Source organism: Mytilus galloprovincialis, chromosome 5 (assembly GCF_965363235.1).
Source record: "Mytilus galloprovincialis chromosome 5, xbMytGall1.hap1.1, whole genome shotgun sequence".
NCBI classification, from domain to species: Eukaryota; Metazoa; Mollusca; class Bivalvia; order Mytilida; family Mytilidae; genus Mytilus; species Mytilus galloprovincialis.
The window spans coordinates 2,481,766-2,502,144 of NC_134842.1; the positions used below are offsets into that span (position 1 = coordinate 2,481,766).

Below are 20,379 nucleotides of genomic sequence, written 5' to 3' on the forward strand. Positions count from 1 at the left end.
AGCGAGTGCGGAGATCTAGTTTTAATTAGATTGAAATTTGTAAAGTAAACCATTATAGGCCAAGTACAAGCACGGAGCTTTGGCTCACACCACAGAGCAAGCTATGAAGGTCCCCCAAAACACTAGTGTAAAACCATTCAAACGGGAAAACCAACTGTATAATATATATATATAAAAAACGAGAAACACTTATGAACCACATCAAAATTAAACTAAAACTACTGAACATCAATTCATGTCTACCTGTGCGAATTTCAAACGCGCATTTTTACACCAGTACTCAAAACCCTCCTTCCTTGATAGGTGCATTTTACATAGACAAATAAAATCGTATAATATAATCAAAATGAGGATGTTAATTTGATGTATGCCTTTTTGTGCTTCTTCGTTACATTTGCTGTTTTTACAGTGATAAAGATGATAACACAATGTTGACTGCAGTACCCCTATTTTTGACATTTTTAACTATTGTGTCTGTTTGTTTTGTTCACGCATCGGTGACAATATAAAGGAATGTGATACGACTGTCATACAAGTGAGAGGTTTAGCTAGCTATAAAACCAGGATCAATCCACCATTTACTACATAAGAAAATGCCTGTACCAAGTCAGGAATATGACAGTTGTTATCGATTCGTTTGATGTGTTTGAGCTTTTGATTTTGCCATTTGATTATGACTTATATCTAGAAATTGACTATGAGGGTCGGTTGAAAACAAAACTTTACGACAAAAGAGATGATTTCAGCTTCCTAATTGTGTGAATTTTCATTTTTAATCCAAGAGTTCCAAATGGTGAAGTTGAAATCATCACTTTGTAAATTTTACGGACGCCATCACGAGTTGTTTGGCCGTTATGGAATATCCGTTTCACAGATGATATCGGATATGTTCCTTATGTCGTAACTACAATCCCGTTCCCTTTTCACGAATGTGACCTACCAAATTAGACTATTTACCCCTATTTGTGACATTTTTACCTATTGTTTTTTTCACACATCGTTGTCAATATAATGGAATTTGATGCGACTGTCATAGAAGTGAGAGGTTTAGCTAGCTTTTAAACCAGGTTCAATCTACCATTTTCTACATTTGAAAATGGCTGTACCAAGTCCGGAATATGACAGTTCTTGTCCATTCGTTTTTGATGCGTTTTGTTATTTGATTTTGCCATGTTATTATGGACTTTCCGAATTGATGTTCCTCTGAGTTCAGTATTTTTGTGATTTTACTTTTTCCTCGCTGTGTTTTATTGTTTTTTTTCCTTTTTATTACCAAGAATAGAAGAAGATTACTTTTTAATTTGACAGTGTTGCTGCAGTGCTGTATCTTTGAAGCATACCAACATCTTGTATGTTAAGATAATTCAGTGAAATAAAACAGCATTTATAATTTAATTTTATTAATATAACGAAACAGTATATATAAGTAAATTTTATTAATAAAACAAAACAATAAAACAACTTGACAAATACCAACGATAATTGTTAATTTAATTATTGCTTTGACACGATTAAGGCATATAGAGCCCTTGAGATCATTATACAACAAATCATTCTATATCAAGCTTGTACACTACTCACTACTAATTAAACATTTTCTGGTTTTATGCAGCTAAGTATCATTATGTATACTTGTGTAGATGGTTACGGTGGTTTTACTATTTCTAGATCTAATTTTACTATTTGAACTATTCTAAATAACTATAGTTGATAAGCTCATCAGCAGTAATTTATACGGAATTCTATGTGAATGACTTCTCAATTTTTCATACACATTTATACCCTCTAGTAGAGCTTACATCCATTTCAACATCTTCAAGGTTAGTTATTTGGAGTTCGGTTGTCTTTTGTTTTATGCTTTAGTCTTTCCTAATAACGCCCGAGAGTATATCGATTACGGCATTATGTCGCGACTTTTCATGTCTGTAAATCGTGAAAGAACTGGACAAAACATGGCTAGGCACGTCCCTGTTACAGCGAGTACAAAACTCCAGCCTATAGAGCAATCGTAGGCCTGATACATGACGGACTTAGATCCACAGTATTGTCTTATAAACGATGACCCAAACCCTAGTGGGTAAATAAATAACCCTGCAATCATTACTAGGACTGAAATAGAGAAAACATTAGCACATTATCAATATGGAATAGGACAGGATAATGGACAATACAAAATATAAATTTGATCACAGACATAAGCATTAAGTTAACATGTTTCCTTGTCTGTTTTAAATTTTCGTTGTTTCTAGACTTATTTTATTCATTTCTCAATAGGTTTTATTGGCTTTCTTTTAGTTGTTGTACAATTGTAGTTTTCCTGCTTTTGTTTTTTCTTTCTTTTATTTGTATGTTGAGTTGATTTGGGATTTAATATGGTGTCTTTTTTTTCTGTGTGTGCGTTAATATGAAGACAAGCAAATCTTAAATCCAGAAACAAAAACACAAACATAAAAGTGAACACTCGAGGACTCCAATCTTGGTTATTTGGTTTCTTGTCACTGGAGCTTATTTAACTTCAGTTAAATTCGAATCAAGAGCAGAACGTTTGTTCTAATTCATTAACAATCTGAGATCCTGTCATTTTTATATATGTGTTTTATTGCTTGTTTTGACTTCATTTGAATTTCCTTCCAAATTTTGGAAATGAATAATTTTACACAAGATAGAATTTCTCATATCCGGTTGTGAAGCAATGCAGCATCTACCGTTTCTGTTTTATTGATTAGAATAATTGATAGTGCCCGGATGTGTATGTTTCTGTTCATTTGTTGTATTGTTATTAAATTAGCAAAATTTTAAGCCCTTTTGTTCAACCAATTCAAAACACACATTTCCTACACCACCACCCTTCCAACCGACACCCAAATTTAAATGACTTTAAAGCTATTTTATCGGCTCAATGTGTTTTAATCCAAATGTTAGAGACAAGGTGCAAGTCGCCAATATATGAATCAAACTTTGCTGCATGTATCTGGGGTATACTTTATTTAGAGTTCTATTGGATAGATGCGTTCAACAAAGTCACATGTATCTGAGGTATCCTTTATTTAGAGTTCTTTTGAATAGATGCGTTCAACAAATTCACATGTATCTGGGGTATCCTTTATTTCAAGTTCTATTGCGATAGATGCGTTAAAAAAGTCACATGTATCTGGGGAATCCTTTATTTCAAGTTCTATTGCGATATATGCGTTTAACAAAGTTACATGTAGATGGGGTATCCTTTATTTCGAGTTCTATTGGATAAATGCGTTCAACAAAGTCACATGTATCTAGGTTATCCTTTATTTCGAGTTCTATTGAATAGAAGCGTTCAATAAAGTCACAAAGTCTGAGTCATCATCTATATAGCAGATAGTAAAGATCAAGATAATGCTATTGTCAAATTTATTTTCTCTACTATTTGATGTTCATACAATCATGAAAACTATAGTCTGATAACGTGTAACAAGCATTGCCAGTAAAACGTTATCTGTGTGATACATGATATATGAACTATAAGATATGTTTTACATAAAACTAAATATCTTGTAAATACTGACACGGGTTACACCATTCAAACGTTATAAATCAGCGATCGTAAGAGGGTTAATGATGAGAGTGAAAAAACTGTCACTGAGTGATGCAGTATGTATGTTTTTTTTTATATTCACATAACTGCCATTCTCTGTTGCAAGGTTTTGCATGTCAAGTTGTATTTGTTTTTTAATGTTGGTTTTTTTTAACAAATAATCTGTAGTAGCCCAGACACTATGTTCTGTTTGAGCCATTTTGATCTTTCTGACAAGCGATAAATTTTAACTATCTGAAAAACACTTTGTCGAGATGGATAGCAGAACAAGTATGAATTACTGTTGACGCAGGGTATGCATGTCTGCCATGAGCTTCTGAATAGGTATTGTCTTATTTGCATTAAATCAAACTTAAAGAGGCGGGAATACCAATGGGACAATGAACTTTCAAATGTCAATGTTCTTTTTTCGCGAGTAAATGTAAAAACGATTCTCAATATTAAGTAAGATGTAACTGTGGTGTTACTATCTATGTAAATATTGCATGTTATATAATACCAATCTATAATCATTTTCTTATAATGTAACACTCAAACAAACAAGTAAACATCAATCATAGAAGACATGCAATATTACAATATGAAAAATATACCTTATTATAGAAATCTAGATTACATAATACTGAGAGTAATCACCGTTCCAAGTGTTGTTTACCGACTAAAAAATCATTTATCAAAGACTCAACTTAAAGGCTTATATTGTGGCTTTACTTGTTCTTCGGTTCCTTACTCTATGTTTTAAACATTTCTGAGGTGAGAAAAACAAATCAAATGTTGTGGTTAAAATATTGAATGTATTTTTTCTTTATGCATGAGAGATTTAAGTGTGTTTGTCACATATTTGTCATAAATCATTATTAATTTTAGAATATTTTTTTTTATATATACTGTAACAGATTGCCAAAAACTAAACGGTTGATTTGCTTGACGTGTGTCGGATGTATAAATGCGCAGCCACGTGTAGTCGGAATTGGGACTCAAAATCGATGCCGTTTGGGATGGATTCAATAATCTTTATGAAAATAAGGTGATGCGTTGTGAGACAACAGAGTTCATCTGAAGTGATTATAAGCAATTATGGGTCACTGTGCGGCCTTCAACCATGATAAACACGCAGGCCGTAAAGTTGGCTATAAAATGTCACGACGTGAAAACTATGAAATATGTCAAACGAGACAGGAGCTTGTATTCTTCCGGTTGATTTAATTAATTGGCGATAAATCAAACTTTAATCCTTTTGCTGACTATAACCTAACTTTATGAACTGTGTAACAACGTTATTTTATATCTTTACGTGCTTGAAATTCAATTGCTAATTACTATTGATAGAGCTCTTTTATATTTCAAAGGACTCCAATTATTAAAACTCCTTTATCAAACAGTTCAGTCCATTGTAAAACAAATAAATAGATTATTGTAAAAACGCTGTAATGACATTGATTAACTAATAGATTTAGGTCGTAATAACGGAAAATGGAGCAGGATATAAAGAATTCATAAGCAAAACAAAACAATGCAACGTTCACTTGTATTCTGACATCTCATTTGTGATCAAAGTATTTAATCATTCCATTAAAACTCAGCGAACTGTTACACACACACGTTGGGTTTTAAATGGAGAAGAGAGAGACCCCCAAAAGATTATCCCCTCCAAATGTCCTCCTCCAAACTCAAATTGTAGGAAATTCTCATTTCTAAGCATAAGACAAAAAATCTGAAATAAAAAAGGTTCATTCTGTTTACTGAAGTTAAGGTTGCACACCAACTAACCTCACATACTCAATCAGCGCCTTATTTTCAAACACAACACTATTGAGTGTAAAACAAACAGATGATAAGACAATAACCATTTTTCATTTAAATTAAGTGCTATTTTCACCGTGAAAAAGGTATAATTATAGTTCATCTTTGTTTTTTTATCATATTATTTTTTCTTAAGTTTCAAAAATCCCAAATTCAAGACATTGTTAATCTATTTATCATAAATCTACCGCACGTGTTATTGTGTTATTAAGCACATACCTCGTGTGCCATATTGTTGTCAGTAAATATCATGACTACCTCACGTGTGTCAGTGAGTATCTACCTCACGTGTAAATTGTGTCAGTGAGTATCTACTTCAAGTATAAATTGTTCCGTGAACATCTACCTCACTTGCAAAAAGTGTCAGTTAGTTTCTACCTCACGCGTAAAATGTGTCAGTAAATATCTACCACACGAACCAATTGTGTCAGTAAGTATCAACCTCACACGAAAAGTGTGTCAGTAAGTATAAATTTAACGTGTAAATAATGTCAGTAATTATTAACCTTACGTGTAAATTTTGTCAGTGAGTATCTGCTTTATGTGTAAATTGTGTCAGTAAAGTCCAAGTGTAATTCGTGTCAGTAAATATCTACCACACGTGTAAATTAATTATTATTCAGGACAGTATCTATCTCACGCACAAGGTGTTTCCTTATATACGAATGAACTGTGTATGTAAGTATCGTCTTAACATAGAATGTTAGAACATAAAACTCCTCTCCATTAATTGTGTTTATTTCAAAACCATTAAATTTGATTATTTTCATATGAAAATCGTTAATCTACACGAGACTCTACAATATTGTCAAATCTTAATAAGATACCGGTAATGTTTTTGCATTTCCAATTTAACAAATGGTACAATTTTACAACACTTTGCCACGAAAACCTTCCCTTGGCAATGATTACAGAAACATATCATAATGCTGATGTTAACAGCTAGTTAAGTAATTGCTGTTACAATTGAATGACAAAAACGTAGACAATTCGCTGTAGCAAATTGTTGTGTTAACGATATTGTGAAAAAAATATATTACATTAATAAAATTGTTATCTCATGCGTTGTGTAACATCTTCTAGATATTATTTGTTTTTCTTGCAATCCGATAAACTAGATACATATTGACATGTATATACAATATCAAATGGCAGTTATTTGATCTTATTAAGGTCAACCGATGTTTCTATGACTTTCTCTCCAATTTTCCTTTAAAGCAGTGGTAATATCATGAGTAATTGTTTTGGGTTATGTTTACTCCATCCACAAGATTACATTATTTGTCTGGGTGTTTACAACGTTAATGTGTAACTGGTACCATGTGAATTGTCTAACAGACCTGTTTTACTTTAATGTAACATTCAATTGAAAAATTGATGCCTAGGCTTCGAATAGGACTTTGGATCTAGACTGAGTGATTACTCAGTGAAAAGTAATTTGAATGATTACTTATAACGTATTTTCGAGAATGTGATGTTCTTTAGTTAGTCTGATTGTAGAGTATTGTGCTGCTTATGGGTACAAAGAAAATGCATGTGTATTAAATATGTTTAGCACAAATCACATATAGGTTTCTACACATTCAATAATTCGGTAATTAGCTGTGACCATTGTAGCAATATATAAACCATAACAGTAACGGTTTTGCAACCTTTCTGATACAAACAGGCCATTGTTGTTTGTTTTTGGGTTACAAATTTGGTTTTCGTTTATTATTTTTTTTACATACATAAGGCCGTTAGTTTTTCTAGTTTGAGGTTTTTTCATTTGTCATTTTGGGGAATTTCATAGCTAACAGCGCGGTATGGGCTTTGCTCATTGTTGAAGGTCATACTGTCATATGTTTGTTAACTACTGTGTCATTTGGTTGTTTGATTAGCAATAATGCCATATTAATTTTGTTTATATATATCCTGCCATATCTGTAACCATTCTGACAACCTTCAGCTAGGACATATGACTATAAACGTTACTGAGAACTAACCTGCTACAAATTGTACATAACCTGCTATAACTGTAACAGCCCTTATAACTTACCTGCTACAAACTGTACATATCCTGCCATAACTGTAACAGTCCTAGCAACTTACCTGGTACAATAAAATTAACGGTACCAATTTTCTTGCACCAGATGCGCATTTCGACAATACATGTCTCTTCAGACTGTACATCACCTGCCATAACTGTAACAGCCCTAACAACTTACCTGCTACAAACTGTACATATCCCGCCATAACTGTAACCGTCCTAACAACATCACATGGTATACACGATGTACATACAGCTAAGAATGCTCCACATGAAAGTAGTACACATCCTGCTCCATATAAAACACACGCCGCCTGCCAAGCTCCAGACGGTAAGTTTCCCAAATTGAAATATCCACCATAAAACTCACATTCCTGTTTTAAGTTTCCTCCGGGAAATACTGTTCGTGATAAACACAAACTTATCATTCCAAACGTATCTAACAGATTGGAACCAACAAGCCACACAGGCTGAACGAATGCATACGTAGTTAAACCGGAAACCAGAACTGACAGAAAAGCCCAGATTATTAGAACGGGTGATATCATGTCCTTAGTAAGATCATCGTTGGCTTGTTACATCATCGAACAATTATTCCATATTCTAGAAAGTAAATTGAGCAATTATTACATCACTAACAAAGTATAATGAGCAATTAGTATATAGTCTATAAAGTGTATGTATTAAGAATGCATCTTTCTGAATACACGAATCAAATGTTGTATGTACAATATTATAATGTTAATATGCCATATTTGTACAATAAAAAAAGTACGTCATTGTTAAATCAAACAAAGCAAAGTGACGATTCCCCAACCATCCCACGTGCTTATTCCCCAATCATACTACAGATCAATACAATTGTTACATTTTCCCCAGTAATCCTGAGCCTAGCTGTTGATTCACATTATATGTAGTCTGTGTTCGATTATCAACGAGGAATAGATGATAGCATTAATGGAATCTAAAGTAAAGATCGCTATTTCAGCCTCATGTTTTCTACTTTAAATACAGAGACATTGTATAGAGTACGGATTATTAAAGAATGATAAATGTTTTACGTTTGCATAAGAATGTTATATCTTGTTTGGTAATTCAGCAATCTGATAGACAGATTGAGTTATAATGGAGATATATGGTTTGATATGCTTTAAAATACAATTATTCTGGGAAAAACGAAGTCTGTGTAATCAGGCAATCTTAAATTAAAAGTTCGATAAAGTCTCCAAGCGATTGTATAGACGGCATGATTCTGTAAATAGAGGTCGCGGGCTTTCTAGCGACTAATGTCTAGCAACGAAAAGTTTTGTTCACATATTCTTCATACGTAATCAAACAAAATGGCATTTTTAAACAGAGGGGTCCATGAACTCGTTTTCAAGTTAGATAAGTGTGAATGATAAAAATCATTCGAAAGCTGCATCTTTTCCCGATAAGTCATAGTTTGACGTCGCTAAAATAACAATTTACATTAGCAACGTCATTACCTCCCCTGTAACTGTATTGTATGCCCTTAATGTTCATATTGCGTTAATATATTCTCGTCCTGAATATGCATTTGATTTGCCGCCGGACACAAACATTTATCGATCGCCTCTAATTGGCAATACCATATTAAATATCGTTGGCGTTTTCTTCAATTCTAAGATTTCATTTGATATATTGGGCTTTATCCCTACAATTTGATTTGACTCTAGGACTTTTTTACATTTAAGCCTTTTCATTATGTGTTAATTTGATTTAAATTGCTAGTCCTTCACATATGGTATTGTAAATTAGAGTTAGTTTTCACATAACAGTGCTAAGTAAATTGACTTTGATAATTTCCAGCTATATTAAGAAGAATAATTATACGTCCCTGGGAGAATGCAATAACTACCTATAAACAGTAATTGCATTTACGTGAATAACAGTAAAACAGTCAACAAGTTTCCCAGAGGTCGTCTATCTACAAGTGATTCTTTATCAGTATTGATTGGCGCATTGATAAAGTTTCTTATTGGCATCTTGAGAAGAAATTTGATTTGTCTAGAGATCTGTAAATCTTCAATCATATTAAATCAACTATATAAATAAAATTGAGAATGGAAATGGGAAATGTGTCAAAGAGACAACAACCCGACTATAGAGTAGACAACAGCAGAAAGTCACCAACAGGTCTTCAATGCAGCGAGAAATTCCCGCACCCGGATGCGTTCTTCAGCTTGCTCATAAACAAATATATATAAGACTAAAAAAGGCCAGAGGCTCCTGACTTGGGAAAGGCGCAAAAATGCAATACGTTAGTTTTCTCGTTTGAATTGTTTTACATTGTCTTATCGGGGCCTTTTATAGCTGACTATGCGGTATGGGCTTTGCTCATAGTTGAAGGCCGTACGGTGACCTATAGTTGTTAGTGTCTGTGTCATTTTGGTCTTTTGTGGATAGTTGTCTCATTAGCAATCATACCACATCTTCTTTTTTATATACCACTATGTTCATATATTTTATTACAATAGTTTATGATAAGCTCTTTAATAGTAGTTAATGAACTAGTTAAGATCATTGAAAGATTAGTTGTAAAACACTTACTAGAGGCCGAGATGAAACGATATTTAAATGGTTTCTTATGTAGTTTAGGTAGCCAATACATAGTAGGGACCTTCAAATGTCCAGAAGAAGCCTTAAGCTTTGATGTGGTTGTGATATGCTTGTTTCTATATGACTCTTTGTGGAGCGGATGGACTTGAATGTAGATGAATTTAAAATTTCATTTTTAAGAACGTCCGTGTAGTATTTACGCCATACTACCACCACATTGTTGGCTGCTTTGTCGGCCGGTACAAACACAAAAAGCTTTGAAAGTATTTGAAGTTTATTTCTTATTCTTGAAATTGGTCTATTATGTACTCTATTATTTACTTCTAAATTATTTTCAAAATGTGATATTCTCTTATCTACCCAAGGCCGTAACTGGGCATCTTATTTTAGTGAGGCAAAATAATTGAGCCGAGCGAAGCGAGGCGAAAATTTTTTCTGGAGGGTATGAAATGAATGGTGCAAAATCCTGCATTCTAGGCATTTTTAGAGAGTTTGATAATGTTTTGAATTTGGACACTTTTTATATAAATTTTTCATATTTTAAGACTTTTAATTACTAACACCTAATTTTTAACAACTTTATTTAAATTTATATGTAAGATAATCATCCAAATATCACTGATTTGAGTCTGCTGCTAGAACATAGAACAAACATCGATTCAGTAGAGTTTGCCAAATTTTTCTATGGCCGGTTCAGTCAAATCGTTTCAGAATCATAATTTGGTCTACTGATATCCTTATCGCGATGAACATGGAGCATGGCAAGACCGCACAATCTCTCGCCACTCATGCATGCTCTTTTCCAAGTTTTCAGTCGTTTCAGGGCAGTCTGTGTTTCTAAAGGTAGCACATTATCATCAACACAATGATCAATGTCTTCTTCCAATTCCTTCTCCATCAGCAATTCGGTAGCAGCATCGGTAGTAACAGTTCTGTTTGCAAAAGGGAATTAAGCTTTCCTGTAAGCACCATCATACAGTCGCAGTTACTAAATATTAAACTCGCTTTTATGCTGACAAGGGGTAGACAAAGTAGGAATAGAATGAGATAAGATAAATGTATATGATTCTATCTATAGAGTAAGTATATATGATATGGGTACAGGGGAATTGGAATGGAGTTTTTTACGTTTACATGTAGTTCCGTAATTTCAAATTATTTCTGGAAATAGTTGGTGGTATTTTAGTTCCAGAATCTATAAATTTAGGGGTTAGGGGTTGGGGGTGTCCGATTCCGAAACCCCGAATATAAAGAAACGAAATTCCGTAGTCCCGAATAAGTAAAGACAAAATCCTGTGTTAAAGGTTCTACCATTCCTCAATAATATCAAATTGGAATATGGAATATTCTTTCAATTTTTAAGGTTAAAGAAACATCATCATGGATAAAAGCTAATCCATGCATTCATGTTTCATATTATTTATATTTCATTTATCTGTAAAGAGAAAGATTAAAGTTCGTGAAATGAATACGCAGACAGGATTGCCCCCTTCCGAAGACCAGTACTTGATTTGTCAGTCTACTTATCCTAATGAAGTTATATGCAATACTCAGACTCTGTTCACAAAAAACTAGTTTACTAGAATTATTCCTTCTTTACCTTCAGTGTCGCTTTTCCTTTTTCTGCAAGAGCCTATTTTTAACTAGAGATCCAGGATGATTATCGTTACTAGGTTAATGTAATCGAGAAACATCACCCGTTGAGATGCTGAGTTATATCCAGGAAGAATAGTTTAAAAGGAAGGATGACAAGTTATAGAAATTAAGGTTGAGACAGAACAACTAATGACTATTATATTTATATATATATATGTATAAAAAAAAACAGTGTCGAAATTTTAGTGAGGCAATTGCCTCACTTGCCTCAAGGGTAGTTACGGCCTTGCTACCACATTTATACATTTATTTAAATAAGAATCAAGATATTATCTATCAGATTTTTCCCGTTTACACCATATTTTACAAAACGAGGAAAGAGCATCTTTGGTGACTTGACGACACTCTTTCCAATCTATTTTAGATGGAGGACGATATTTTGGTCCTTTTAAAAAAAAGAAGCTTTTAACCTCTCTGTCCTGGACGATATTGAGGTCCCCTGTAATAACATGGCCATAGGGAACATATCTAAACATCGACGATTCACAGTTTCAAGTTAAGGGAGTATTACTATCTATAGTCACGTCTGCTGTAACCGACGTATAATTAAAAATTAAACTTCTGCTGGGTCTTTTGTATGTGTATGAAATAATAGGTGGTTCTATATTATCAAAATAGTTAGGTATAAAGTTGTGAACGGTAGAGTCATTAAATATATTAGATAAGTTGATAAAATCAATACCTTTGCTAATATATTTAATTTAAAAAAAATGACGTTTATGATCTTCAGGTTTGTCGATACGCGGGAACAGCCTATGATGGCAAAAAGCTGTAATTATACGAGAATATTTATACAGTGGGATGAAGAGTGAGATGGTGTCACACTCTTTGAAAATATCGTGTAATTTACTAATGGGTATTTGACCCAGTTTACATAATAATTGATGCCTACCATTATTTTTAAATATAGATAGGAGATTATCAAGTGTATAATTTATATGATGTTTAACTCGTTGATTTCGATTGATACGTTTCCCATGAGACCTATTATTTCGTTGTTTTGTTTATCAATAATATTCATGATATCAATAGAGGAAGTAGTAGATATGTTCCCTTGTCCAAGTATATTGTCATTTAGACCCAGGCGATAAGCTGTTTGAAGTCGTATAATCCAAGACAGTTCGATAATTTTACGGGAATCTTCAAATAGTCCCTGTTTAATTAAATGATTAAAGATTTGTACTTCTGACTATTGGTCACTGTTCAGTATTTTTTTGATGTTTCGGCTTTTTAACTGTTTTTTATTTGAGAAAGATTGAGTGCTTCTATAAAAGAAGGAAGATAGATACCAGAGTTACAGTCAAACTCATATATCAACAATAAACTGACAACGCCATGGCTAAACATAAAAAGGACGCACAGAAATAAAAATAAGCTGCCCGGAAACAGGAGCACTTACTATTATAGTTTTCCGATTATTATATTATCCAGAAAAGACATATGTAAACGGATGATTATTCATAACCGTTGTATGATATTGGGATATAGTATATCATTGATACTGTATTCACTACAGATCAAGTTTAAATACAATTGTAGCCATGGCTCTTTATCATCTGAAAAATTCTCTTAAATGCTAAGGAGTGAACTTTTAATATTTCTGGAGGAAATGGGGATATAGTCAAAAGAAAAAAGAGATAGCAAATCATACTATGTATGTTTAACTCCCTCAAGAGGAATATTTCGTGATATGTCAATTGAATGTAAAGATCTAGAAAAATTATGCAGTCTGTGTTCTAGTTCCTGACACTTTAGAATGTTATTTTCTCGAAAAGCGAAAGAAATGTCCTTATCACTCAACTATAGAATACTATAATTGTTTTATGCAATTAGCAATATCTACTTTTAATTGTCTTCGTGTAAACATTCCGAACGTAGTTAAAAAGTCTATCTTACTCTAAATGATTAGAGTACAAGAAAAAGCAATTAAAATGGTTTTGAGTAAGTAAGTTGTTGATGGAAAGCCAATATATAATATGTTAACATTAACAAATGTATGTGGTATAAAGATATGATGTAATTTAATAAGTATAAATGTTACTTTTGCTATCGACTATATGTTGTTTGTTTTCTATGTTTCGAGCCCGAACGTTCGCTTCAACGCTTTGATTTCCTTTACACGAATTACCATACTGAAAGAAAAACTACATCATAAAAATGAAATTCGATACATGTATGTATCCTACACGGATAATAATACTAACATGTGAACGATACCAGACTAAAAATGTACTTTAGAAACGCTTATAGTCTACACAACACCCATCAGAGTCCCCTCTGATCAAAACAATGGAAAGGTAAGTTTAAATACGACAGCAAAGAGCAATGAAATCCATTTCTTAAAAGTTAAATTTAATCAAGAGATAGAAAAATCTGAAAGTTTCGAATAATTCAAATTATAACCTTAAAGTTTTCTTGAATTGGTCGTTATAATTATATTCCATGTCATCAAATAAGAGTTACATATTGAGCTAGTAATACCCTATATGGTTTCCCTAGCCTCTATTGAGAAGAAGTGACTAAATCATCTTCCTGTAATAAACTGTTTCTTTTATATCAAACACAATTAACAGAAATTTTTGGTATTGTATTTGCCTTTATTTTTTCTTTCTTCTAAAGAATAAATCAACGGCCGAAAAGTATAAGGGAAAGGAAATGATAAATGTATAACAGAATTAGATTTGATATATTTTATTAATTTTTGATTGATATAGGAAATTGATTTACAACAATTATTAATTTATAAACGGATATATTTGGAATAAACATAAAGGAGAAACAATTTGTACTGTTAAAGTCGAGGTGACTCCAGCCAAATAATTTACAATTACAAGGTTCACAGAAAAACAAACTTGTGCACTTGAGCTTAAGCATGTTATTTTATATTAGTAAACAGCTAACGTTTTTCACAACTCTTGAAAGAAGAAAGACATACGTGTTTTATCTGTTAGAAATATCCTACCTTGTATAGACAGATATACAGATCCATTGATGCTGTGAACAAAACCTTCAATATGTTGTACCAAATAATCATTATATCCTGAAAGCGACAGAATCGACTTTGAATGTTGCTAACATGTTTTTCGAGCCTTTTATATCCAGTAATAAGTTTTAAATGACAGAAGCGACTTTGAATGTAACTAACATGTTTTAGAGCCTTTAATATCCAGTAATAAGTTTTACAGGAGAATTGTAGCTAAGGACAAATCAATAAATCCGCGGGAAAACCATTTGTAGCAACATTTAGAAGTAAAGGTTTCAATCATAGCCTTTTAAATGCTGAAAGATTTTCAATTAAATTTGATAAATTGATAATAAACGTGTAAAATTTGCATTTGAAACTTCTTGATCGACTTCTTTATTGAGATGCAGGAAATAGTTGAATCAAAAGGTGAAGAAATACAACGTTCATTGACATATGCTCAATCATACAAGATGTAAAAACAGTTAACATTCAAATCGTTCAATAGAAACACGTTACGTACAAGATGTAAAAACAGATAACATTTAAATAGTTCAATAGTTACTCTTTACTTAATACTATCAGCAATCAAATTTTTATCTAATTCAGACATTGCTGTCTTTTATTTCATACAAACCATAAACTAAACATGAAAACTATTATTATTTCTATACAGACACTCGTTTATAAGATAATTTACTTCGAATACAAAATACGATTTTCCAATTTAACATGAACATATAACTGACCATGCTAATTTAATGTCTCTATTAGGAATATCGGAAATAAGAAAGAGAGTCACTTAAAAATACTATGGATCGTTTTTGGATAGTTTAAAAGTTTTTTGTATCAAGAAAAAATCGTGTAATCTATAATACTAAATGAATAAAGTTGAAATTAAGTGTTTCGTTTTCTTCTTTCACATAAAATCCACGAATATTATTTGATACAACAAAAGGGGTAATGCCTTTGTAGTTTATTATGTGTTCATTCCAAGATCTTTTGGTGGGTATTTGGAGGTTAAAATCGAAAAGGTCAGTTCGGATTGGTCGTCCTTCATAACGTTCGGATGGGCCGTCCTTCACAACGTTAGGAATGGCCGTCCTTCAAAACGTTCGGATTGGCCGTCCTTCACAACATTCGGACTCCGTTATTGCATGTCTGCCTGGCAAAATTAAATTTTATTTCGTAGAAAATATGGTAAATATACGACCTTACACTGAAAAACTTTGTGATACAAATTCTTTTGACGCGCTCAGCAATATAACAACAGGTCAAGAGCTTTTCCTTTCAGGGACCCGCATCAACTTAACACGATAAGGTGGACGAATTAATACATCCAGGGTATAACAATGACAAATTATATGATTAGATCACAAACGCCAATAGTTTCTCTCGGGAAGACTATTCTTTTGGGTGTCATATGGAGTGGTGATATTTCGTCTGTGACACGCTTCAAAAAGATTTAATCTCTCAATATCGCCTTTTACCAAAACTATATATCTTCAAATTATGAACCAAAGTATATTTCGTGAGTATTTTCTGGTGCTGTAGAAACCAATAATAATTTCTTAACATGTAAATGCTATATGCAACTGCAATGACACAGAAGTTAAAGTGAATGAGATGAATATTAAGAACATAAAGAAGATGTTTTTGCAAAAATCTCCGCTCCAGCTGGTGCTTAGTCGTCTTTAACTTGCAGTGAGGTAGTAGTTTTTTGCTCCGTGTTGAAGCCCTCCATTTTACTTTTAGATGAAGAACAGCCATCAAAATGCTGTTCATTTGCAGTGTATGTACTGATTTTATGTCATGGATCACGAATACCCCATATCCTTTGTTTTTCTATTGTTATTATTACAACAAAAAAAGAACAAATTTCCCTGAGGTAAGGGCCTAATTTTAAAACATAACCCCGTTTTGAGAATTTTTTTGTCGCTCAGTCTTGAGTTTTCTATATAGAGTATTGCTGATAGTTGTTTGTCATTTCGTCGTTTCGAGTTTTTTGTCATTACGGTGTTGTCGGTTATTTCGAGTTTTTCTCTCTCTGAAACCTCTATTCTCTTTTCTAGCATTATAGAGATACAACATTACTGTGATAGCGTCGATGACTTTTCATGCTGATGAGGGTTTTCTAGTTTTAAGTTTTAAAAGTTTTATATTGATTAATTGATTGATTGATTTTTAACACCCAGTGGTAAATATTTCATGCATGTTCCGGACGATTTAAGATTTACATGTAGGGACCTGTTGGTGACCTTCTGCTGTTGTTTTTTTCTATGATCGGGTTGTTGTCTCTTTGGCACATTCCCCATTTCCATTCTCAATTTTATTATATATTGTTGCTATCATGTGCACTATGTGACATCAGATGAGATCGGACCTTGCATTTTCATATAACCAAATGTCTCCCTTTCTATTCTATTAACCACCTGTATTCAATTTCTGTTTTGTCCATATCTTTATTCATAAAATTGCTCTATATTGTCTAATATTTCGTGATATATTTTTAGAATAAGATAAATTGAGATATGATATATTCCCTGTTGTTATCTGATTTAATGGTTGAAGAAATGTCTCGTGACATTTACATGTGTGATCATCATATTACACTGTTAACACGTATAAGATTCAAAAACTGATTACATTTGGAATCAAAGGGAATGGTTCCGAATGCATTAAACATGTTCCTGCCGCCTTTTATTCTCAGTAGGAAGTTTAACATGAGAATTAAATGATATCGGAAGGAGGATCAATAAATCCGCGGGAAAACCATTTGTTGAAATATCTGGACGATAAAAGATTCAATCAAAGTCAACTTCGAAAGGATTTTCACTTCATTTGACAAGTAAGCACTTTTCAAGTGAAACTTTGTAAAACATTATCACTTTTTAGTTGCATTAACACATGGATAAATGATGTTATCAAAGATAAATAAATGTCCAGTCTGAAAACACCATATAAATGATAACGATACAACTTATAAAACGGACATGCACACATAATTCTGATGATGTTTTTATATTTACGGTCGTGTTTGGTTTTCACATGAACAAAAATAATTGATCTAACTTTTATTAACAAAATCGTTGTAGTGTTTTAACAGTTCCTTCAAACAGTTCTTCATTTCGTTAACATCGGATCACTGGAATTGATTTTAAGTTTTAAACAATTTAATATACAGAATTTGTAAGATTTTAAGTTTTAAATAATTTAATATACAGAATTTGTAAGATTTTATGAAAAGATGGAAAAAAGAAAAATCACAAGAATACTGAACGTAGAGGAAAAACAATTCGGAAAGTCCATAATCACATGGCAAAATCAAATAACAAAACGCATCAAAAACGAATGGACAAGAACTGTCATATTCCTGACTTGGTACAGGCATTTTCAAATGTAGAAAATGGTGGATTGAACCTGGTTTTATAGCTAGATTAACCTCTCACTTGTATGACAGTCGCATCAAATTCCATTATATTGTCAACGATGCGAGAACAAAACAAGCAGACACAATAGGTAAAATGTCAAAAATAGGGGTACAGCAGTCAACATTGTGTTATCATCTTAATCACTATAAAAACAACAAATGTAACGAAGTAGCACACACAGGTATACACCAAATTAACATCCTCATTTTGCTTATATTATACGATTTTATTTGTCTATGTAAAATGCACCCATCTAGGATGGCGGGTTTTGAGTACTGGTGTAAAATTGCGCGTTTGAAATTCGCACAGGCAGACATGAAATAATTTTGTCGTTCAAAGTATGACGGGATAAATAAATACAGACACGTAAAATAGATATAACAAAAACTGACTTAACAGTTAAAGTAATGGAAAAGATACCAAAGTGAGAACCAATAGTAATATCTAGATTGATTGATTAGTCGATTGTTGGTTGCTTAACGTTTATTGCAAATGCTTTTGTCCATTTTCAAGACGAACAAATCTTGTCAACAAATACAATAGGTATGTTCTGTAATAGAGATCGTATGGGGGATGACGGTCTTGTAAAATTCGACTGCCACTGGGAAATTTTTTAAAACGAGGGTTTATTGGATAACGATAAAAATGTTTGCGATTTTAAAGCAACGTACGGACAAGGGTTTGTAACGCACATAAATCGTGAAACTCTCTTTAAGGATGTTCGGTTGTCATGTATTGGAATTTTGTCAGATTTTCAAATTCCTCTGGTTTATCCATTTGAATGTCTTAAAAACAATTGCCCATTGACCCCGAATTTTCTTTCTATAAGTCTTTTACATGTATAATGATAAGCCATCTGGAATAGTATCAAATCTACCCAGACGTGGCTGCGTACTTAAACATCCATTGCAACCACTTTGACAAAAGATTTACAACTGGTTGAAAGAAGATCAAAATGACCACATTTATCTTTTACATGTATAATGATGAGTCATCTGTAAAAGTCTCAATTCCCAGACCCAGACGTGGCAACGTACACCAATCGCAACCACTTTGACAAAATATTTACTACTGATCGAAAGAAGAACAAAATGGCCACATTTTTCGGAGATACAGTCATTATTCAAAAGTGAGTTCGCTCTCAAAAAGTGTCCTATCATTTCAACTAAAATTAATAATTTCAAAACAATATTACCAAATAACTGCATGACTGATTTATATCAAGTAAATGCCATAAGTTGCAGAAATGCTCAAAGTTGTATTATGCATTTGTTCATGATATTATTCATGCTAAATTTAATTTTCTGACGTGGTGAATATTTCTTGAAAAGTTTTCTATGTATTCTAAGCAAATTAAAATCATTAAAATTTGCACTTATGTTAAATCCATCAGGAAACGGAAAAGACCCACACGAAAGTTATGGCCAAATAAAAAACTTAAGACATTTCTACATCGTATGGTGTCTACTTTATAAAGATTACCGTTTTAAGTTTACATGATATGACATTTTCGAGTGAAAACTCACTTTTGTCCAAAGAATGATATACTCCAATAAACAGGGTCTGCAAGAAAGCATCTATAGAGAAATTGAAATTCAACATTAGGATATTCAAATCATTTATTTTGTCGTAAGATTAATATCGCAAACAATCCGAATTGTCAATATGTTTTTTATTTAATGCGGGATGTAACTTAAGTATTTATTTAGTCAATGAGACAGTACTATCCTTCATCTTTAGTTTAAGGGGATACTAACTTACTTTGAAATAATCCACAGTCCGAATAACAGCTGCAAATGAAGTAGCCTTTCATTTTGTATGCTAGACTCGCGTTTCATATACGTAAACTAATATCATGGAAATAAAAGTTGGAAGGCCACAAATAAGTGATGGCCATGGTCCAAACCTTGCCTCACAAATCTGGCCGGTATTCAATTTTTTACTGAAAGCTTCTCCATAAAAAACTTAAAAGAACGAATGATTTGTATTTGTTTACTTTTCTCTTTTAATAGTCCTTGTAAGACAAATAATCATTAACGTGCATTTGATTTAATTGGAACTTAATATTTTATTCCATAGGGGATATCGAAACTTGACAGTTCTATTAAAAGGCCGCCATTTCTCAGAATTGTAATCAATTTCATCAAATAACACCTCATCCATATTATGAGACGAAAATAAACTATTTTTCTATATTAAAACACCATATAATTGGTTGAATAGTAAAGATGTGGCTTCTATTAGAATGATAAATCTCTACTCATCGCCCCAGTAAAAACTGCTCAGTAGAAATACATTAACGCTCGATTATTAAACACACATTTTCGTACGACTTGATATTGAAATA

The 20,379-nt window shown here is 32.6% G+C and overlaps 1 protein-coding gene across 1 annotated transcript; it reads right to left on the reverse strand.

Annotated features, from left to right (window-relative positions):
* Positions 1-1,383: 1,383 nt before the first annotated feature.
* On the reverse strand, positions 1,384-14,740 carry LOC143074958 (LHFPL tetraspan subfamily member 6 protein-like). Its single transcript, XM_076250160.1, has 3 exons — positions 14,602-14,740; positions 7,582-8,006; positions 1,384-2,109 (listed from the first exon to the last, which is right to left on the reverse strand). Exons 2-3 carry the CDS (start codon positions 7,949-7,951, stop codon positions 1,895-1,897), a joined length of 585 nt encoding a protein of 194 aa, XP_076106275.1. The 5' UTR covers positions 7,952-8,006; positions 14,602-14,740; the 3' UTR covers positions 1,384-1,894.
* Positions 14,741-20,379: the final 5,639 nt, after the last annotated feature.

Bases quoted from the DNA above. Each gene is read 5' to 3' on its own strand.
- LOC143074958 (XM_076250160.1), bottom strand. From the start codon at position 7,951: ATGATATCACCCGTTCTAATAATCTGGGCTTTTCTGTCAGTTCTGGTT. The intron at 2,110-7,581 runs GTAAGTTGTTAG...TCTCTATTTCAG, and splicing joins ATATGTACAGTTTGTAGCAG to TCCTAGTAATGATTGCAGGG.